Source organism: Austrofundulus limnaeus, unplaced genomic scaffold, assembly GCF_001266775.1.
Source record: "Austrofundulus limnaeus strain Quisiro unplaced genomic scaffold, Austrofundulus_limnaeus-1.0 Scaffold2699, whole genome shotgun sequence".
In the NCBI taxonomy this organism is placed as follows: domain Eukaryota; kingdom Metazoa; phylum Chordata; class Actinopteri; order Cyprinodontiformes; family Rivulidae; genus Austrofundulus; species Austrofundulus limnaeus.
In genome coordinates this window covers 6,024-13,184 of record NW_013955101.1, presented here as the reverse complement: position 1 = coordinate 13,184, position 7,161 = coordinate 6,024, and the positions used below count along the sequence as shown (strand labels likewise).

Sequence of the window (7,161 nt, the reverse complement as noted above, 5' to 3'; positions counted from 1 at the left end):
GCAATAATTGTTCCACACTTAATCTACTGTATTGATGTTTGCGGGAAATCATGCAAAACAATTACAAACCCAATTTTTGTTTTACAGAAAAGAGCTATTATCACCAGGAAGCATCACTATCACCCATCAAATTCATTGTTCCATCAGTTGAAGTTATTGAAATTCTCTGATTTGGTTGATTATGGTATTTTATCAGTCATGTATAGGGCTCATAAAAATACATTACCTTCAAACATTCAATTACACTTTGTTAAAAGAGCGAGTTGTTATACTCTCAAAGCAATAGAGATGCTTGTTAAATCCAAATTTAGAACCAGTTTGAAGGAAGGACTACTTCAGTCCAGGGTATAAGATTATGGGATAATCTGGAAGATGGCATTAAAAATGCCAGATCATTGACTATATTTAAGAGAATGATAAAGAATAATTTATTGGGGAAATATGTAAAATATGAATTGATGCTCAATGAGTTGAACCTTTTGTTATTTTTCTTTTTTATATAAACTAAAGATTATTTTTGATAGAATTTATTTATTTGAGAAAAAGGGCAGATATGATAAGATTTTTTCTTCTTCTGCTACCTTTCATTTAYTTTATGATTTGTATTTTAAAAGTTCTTCACTACAATGGTCTCTGAGTAGATTTATTGCAATAAAATGAGAGACAACATGCATACAAAAATACAAGCTGAGTCTGAGTACACAGCCCCAGTGAAGCATCTTTATACCTTTAGTAGAAACCAATCCCAAAACTGGTTATTTTTGACATGCAAGGAATGGTTCTTTGTCTGAGCAGCAGAATTTCCTAGTTTTAGTTAAAACTTGTTCTGTGGTCCTTAAATAGAGTAAAACACCTTAGAATGTGGTTATACTTCCTATTTCATCATCTCTTACTTGTTCACATTCCATAGTAACAAAGTAAATAGTCCTACAATCCAGCTGTGCAGAAACTACGGGTGTTTGTGTGTGAGGTTTAAGCTGGAACAACGAGAAATGACATTTTTAAGGTGCTCTACTGGGAGCTTAAAACATCTGATGATCTGTTTTATCGTTTTTAATTATTTTTGCTTTCTGTGAAGCACTTTGTGATGTTTGTCTGTGAAAGGTGCTATAGAAATAAAGTTTACTTACTTACTTAACTTTTAGAGTTATCAATTAGCCTAACAGTCATGCTTTTGGTCTGTGGGAGGAAGCTGGACAAAAGCTAACTGTAGTCAAACACTACAAAAAAGTGTAGTGGGTACAATAAAGTACCCATCTCCAGAATGAGCTGTACTGTTTAAAAATGAATAGTCAAAAAAGCAAAAGTTATGCAAAAGGAGTTAGATTGCAAAATAATATTAACAAAAACAARAGAATAAATGCTAATTCAGCCTTCACAGAAATATTTTCACTTCCTTACTGAACAACATTTTTACAGTGTGTGATTCTCACTGGCAAATTTGATTTTCCTTGACTCAACCATGGACAGCATGCCTAATGCACACATTTATAAAACGTAGAATATTTATAGCAGTTTGATACACTGACCACCACAGCCACTGACCTCACACAAAAAATGATATATCTCAGTCAGTTTTACAGATATTAAGCTAAAATCTGGTGTGGTAGTAACTGAGAGTCAATGTTAACACATACTTTGAGCACTAACACATCTCTCAAAGTTTGACCAAAGGGGAAACCTCTGAAATCAAGGTTTTGATTGTTTCACAGTGCTGCCCCCTGCTGAAGATAAATATATTTACATTTAATCAGTCGGTCGTTTACTAAACAATCCACTTATTTCCTTCTAACAAAAAGGTACATTTAATCACTTTAATTTATTTATAATCTGTTAATTTGTTTGTAGTGTTGGCAAAATATTATTTTATAATTGTATTTTATTGAACTCTATTAAGTCATCATATGGTCACCACAACCAATTGACTTGAGCCAAAACAAAAATGGCTAAAACTCAGTCATTTTTACAAACACGGAGCTAGGTCACCATTTGTGAGTTCAGCTGTCTGACTGTTTCTGTCTTTGTAAAGAGTTGAAATCCACACAAACTGACAAACTAAAAGTGAAAACAGGGCAAACTCCACTTAAATTTGTYTCTTAGGACTCTTGGCTGACCAATCAGGAGCACTAAGCAAATTTCAACAAGTGACACTCAAACATCAAGAGATCAGTCAAAGCAGCAGGAGCCACGTTTGGCAGCTGAGGCTGTAGCCATGACGACCTGATGGAGACGAGCCTAAACCTGCCCATCCCAGAACACACAACACAATCACACATAGAGCCTGGCACCTAAAAACACAGCACGCACACACCTCAACCCACTCAGGGTTTGCTCGAATTTTATGAGAAAATAAACGAAGAATTATTTTAATTAATGAGGTTTCTTGTTAGGGGTGCTTTGAATTTCTTTTCTTCTTATCGTGGTCTGCATGTTTGTCATGAAGTTGCTGAGGTTTAAACTTAGCAGAGATCTTTCTGTGGGTTCTCTCTTTTGTGTTTATTCCCTGGAAAAAAGTCTGAAAACACACATGTTGATWAATGAGTGAGTTCAAACTGACCCTATAAGTGTGAGTGAGTCTAGAAACAGGYCAGAACCATCCAGAATCTGGAAATAATGGGTTGTCACCTAACCCCAAATGTCTGGATTCCAGATAATCGGAGTAAGGGAATGAATAAGGAAGGAGCAAAAAGCTGAACAATCCTTCAAAAACACAACACAAAAAATGGAAAAGAGTAACCTAATTTTGTGAACATTGAGTGCTGTATAAAAGCTCAAACTGAGTTACTAAAGTTACTAGTAGCAGAACAAAACCAAAAGTACAAAAAAAATTAAAAGTAGCAAAAGGTTAGGTAAAAGCTAAATACCTAGCAGTAATAGTAGCAAAAGGCTAGCTAAGTGATAAAGCACTGATGAAAAAGTAACACAAGTATTGCTTAAAGTAGCAAAATGCTAGCTAAAAGCTATATGTAATGTTGCGGACAAACACCGAACTTACTCTCTCCGCCTGAGATCGTTTTTTCTCCTCCGACGTGGACCTGGTACCGAGGTGAAAAATATAACATACAAGTACTTTTAAAGGTCCAAACCTCCTTTATTATTTTTTAGTAAAACAGTTATGATAAGATACAGTATTGTTTAAAAGTATAAATGCGCATTTATAAAGACAACCTCACAACCTGATTCTTGGAGAATCCGGTGCAACTCAGCTCTCTGCTGGCAGATTGTCTGTCTGATGAGGAGACTCGCTGCCGTTTTATTCTTCTCTCTCACAGACACACAGGATGCTCCCTCAGGAATGCAGTTCTAACTTATCTCACCCGGTTACTCCCCTAGACTCCTTCAGCCTGTCTGCAACTCATCATCTGCTTGTCAGAACCTGCTCCACTCCAGCAGTTCACAGAGAGAAGGACACACAGTTTGTCTATATAATAAGTGAATCAAAATGTGTAAAACTTCAGCTGCTTAACACAAAATACTGCTGAATAAATTTCATGCAAGAGTGAACAATACTAATGTTGATTATAGAACTTAAGAGTGAATAATACTTAAATTTAATTATAAAACTAAACAATACCTAAGTTTGATTATAACAATAACAAAAGGCTAAAATGTCAAAGGTAGCAAAATAATATCTGAAAGTAGCAAAATGCTAMCTAAAAGCTAAATGTGGCAAATGACTAAAATGTTACACAGGACAACACACCTGACATCTGACCATCAGCAAATGAAGAGAACAAACACCCAGCAACCAAACAAACACATATATGTACATATATTAGTAGTCATGTCTTGAAGAAAAGTCTGGCCCATACTGGCAAATCCAAATCATTTGAAAATAGTTCACTGAGCTTCAATCAGGGTAGAGATACACTGACACCTTGTAGGATAAACCAGTTCAGTTTTAATCCATCATCTTAGTTTTTTAAGTGCTGTTTTGTAACTGATGTGTTTTGTATACTATTTTATAAACACAAAGAAACTCGCATTTTGACACTATGAAAGAATGTTACAGCCCGTACCTACAAATATAACAAGCTGTATATTATATTATATTATATTATATTATATTACATTGTTACCAAAACATACATTACAAAATGACTAATTCTCTTTCAATTCAATAAATCTTTTATTGCTTCCTTAAAACAATCACAACATACATGTAATGTGTGGACTGTGTAACATGCATGTTACTAATTAATGAACACAATGAATCATCAAGCAAAGCATTTTTCTATCTTTTATAAAACCAAGGCAGAAATGTTTTAAGTCAATGTGCCTTTTTGCATGATATAGGTCATAATCATTATTACAGTCATTTATTTCACCACCATGATTGTTGACTACTGCTAAAATCATGAGAAAAAGCAAAACCTTGATTAATCAAATTAAATGAAAATTTCGCTAGGCCATCTGGGCCATAAGAGAAAAGACTGTAGTGAGGACAGTCACTTTACGAAACACACTGCAAGATAAGACCGCCGTCAGCCACAAGCCACAGGCGTCCCAGGTCGTAGGTAGCGTGGCTGATTGGCAGACATATGGGGATCTGCTCCCAGGCTCTGCCCTGTGGAACTGAGCTGGAGATGCCAGTTCTGTAAAGAAAAAGAGGGTGTGGACACTTGATAAATGAAATGTTTTAGTACATTCAAAACTGCAAGCTTTAAAACAGAAAAACAGACAACCTGAAAGAAATAAGATTTTAACATTAGTTTTAACAAAGGTTCACACTACCAGATTTTTCTCAAAATGTCAGCAGAACAATTTAGACTCAATATTTGAACAAACTTGTTGAGTTACAGGGACTCAGACAGTCAGAAGATTAAACTTGTCTGATATTTTTCCTTTCAAAAAATATTGAAGGTATGGTACATTGTTGGATCATTAAAACATGTTGAAGTTTGGTAGACAAACGGGCAATGAGCTGTGACAGACATATTGATTATAGAGTCATAGATCTCAAATTGTGGTACAAATACCACCGGTGGTACTCGGGATTCTACTAGAGGTACTTGGAAGCCATTGTAGTATCCACTGTTTACAAGCTAAAGTTGTTTAACCACCATCATGAGCTGAAGAGATGGCAACTGAGATGAGTGGTTCAAGATAATTTAGCATTAAGAAATAGGTAAATAAATAATGAGAGCTAAACGATAAACAAAATGCTAGCTAAAGGCTGAAAAGATATGCTAAAAGTAACAAAAGAGTAGCTTAAATAATGAAAAGAGTAGCTAAAAGCTAAACATATAAACATTTTGACTAAAATTATCAGAAGTGCAGCTAATAGCTAAAAGTATCAAATGCAAGCAGGATTCTAACCATAGCAAAATGTTATAGTTAAAAGTGGCACAACAGTAGCTAAAAGCAACAAAAGGGTAGCGCNACCTGTTTGTTGTTACCTGGTTCCTGATTGGCTGGCATTACCAAGTGGCTGCAGCTACAACAGATCTGGTTAATCAGCGCTCTGCGTTCTTGAGGTAGATCAGAGGATCAGTTCTTTGCTGATGCATCATTTGCCTTTGCTAAAGCTACTCAGACCCTCTGTGTTTTGAACTTCCCTGAGTTAACCTTTGTGAATTTCTTTGTTCAGAGTTTTATGCCTCCTGAGATTTACCTGGACGATCCTCTCCCTGCGATCCTGGAAGAACCTGAAAGAAAGCCACTCACCTGGCCTAATGCTGCACTGCCTGTCTGCTTCTGTCTGGAACCAACTCACCTACAAAACCGGATTGTAAATACTCCCCTGGAAATCCTGGACCTCTCCCTCATTGCCGAGCCTCCATCCAATATCCGTAAGAACAAAATCAATTCTTCTGCAAAATACTCACCATCTACTCACCTGACCAAATACTCACCAAGGACTTCTTCCCTTCCAGATCTGGTTCCTGTAAAAGCCCCACCTGTGAATAAAATCACTTACCTTTTTACCTCTGCCTCCGAGTCTTTTTGTCGCTGTGCTGCTCAAACTTTGACAGATTTATTAAACCTGATAACTTTTGTTATTATCATCTCTGACAGGCTGGTGTCAGACACAGCTGATGTTTATCTGCTTAAGAGATAAAGGAGAAAAAACAGTCAGTTATGTTTAACACTATGGTTAAAAATTACAGATCAACATTCAAGAGATCATGTTAGAACGAGCGATCCTTCATGCTACATACCATGTATGGAGGAAGAGAAATGTTAAGTATGACCTGAAGAACAGCATTCTAGCAGTCAAACATGGAGGTAGATATATTTTGTTTCGGTTTTGTTTTGTCTGCTAAGGGTTACCGAAAACTTAAATTATTAATAACTAGATCTACAAACAACCTGTCCCACCACTTTCATTAGCTGGAGATAGGCAACAGCTCAACTGTCATCTTTGAACCAAAAAAAAAGGCTGCTAAAGAAATTAGATTTATGGACAAATGGTAAATGGCTTGAACTTATTTAGCACTTTATCAAGTCCATACGTACTCCAAAGTGCTTTACACCTCAGTCATTCATCCATTCATACACACATTCACATGCTGATGGATTTTGGAATGTTTCTGTAAAGTGGAACTTTCTTCCAAGACCTTAATAGTCATGTCTCTTTTTTAGCCACTACACTTCAGTAGAAAACAGAACTGAATGTTAGTTTCTTAATTTCTGCATCATCAGTGACTTTTTACTATAGTAAAGAAGAAAAAGTAGAAGAGAAATATAGGAACTGTAAAGAGAGAAACCAATAGAAATTAGACAGGTGAAATGTACACCAATAAYACACAGGACACACCCAACATCTGACCATCAGCAAATGAAGAGAACACATATGTACATATACCATTAGTACTAGTCATGTCTTAAAAAAAGTCTGGCCCAYACTGGCAAATCCAAATCATTTGAAAATAGTTCATTGAGCTTCCATCAGGGTAGAGATACACTCTGCCACCTTGTAGGACAAACCAGTTCAGTTTTAATCCATCATCTTAGTTTTTTAAATGCTGTTTTGTAACTGATGTGTTTTGTATACTATTTTATAAACACAAAGAAACTCGCATTTTGACACTATGAAAGAATGTTACAGCCCGCACCTACAAATATAACAAGCTGTACTATGTATTGTTACCAAAACATACATTTCAAAATGACAAATTCTCTTTCAATTCAATAAATCTTTTATTGCTTCCTTAAAAC

General features: G+C 35.8%; 1 protein-coding gene and 1 long non-coding RNA gene across 2 annotated transcripts in view; one reads left to right on the top strand and one right to left on the bottom strand.

The window, feature by feature from the left end:
* Positions 1-4,141: 4,141 nt before the first annotated feature.
* Positions 4,142-7,161, bottom strand: part of LOC106511339 (fish-egg lectin) — an 8,315-nt gene continuing 5,295 nt past the window's right edge. The window contains exon 5 of the mRNA XM_014000094.1: positions 4,142-4,595. Coding sequence (XP_013855548.1) covers positions 4,454-4,595 — 142 coding nt within the window. The 3' untranslated portion in view covers positions 4,142-4,453. The remainder of the gene's footprint in view (positions 4,596-7,161) is intronic.
* On the top strand, positions 5,406-5,927 carry LOC106511340 (uncharacterized). The gene is made up of 2 exons (XR_001309519.1): positions 5,406-5,792; positions 5,877-5,927. It is a non-coding gene; the product is annotated as an uncharacterized LOC106511340 (long non-coding RNA).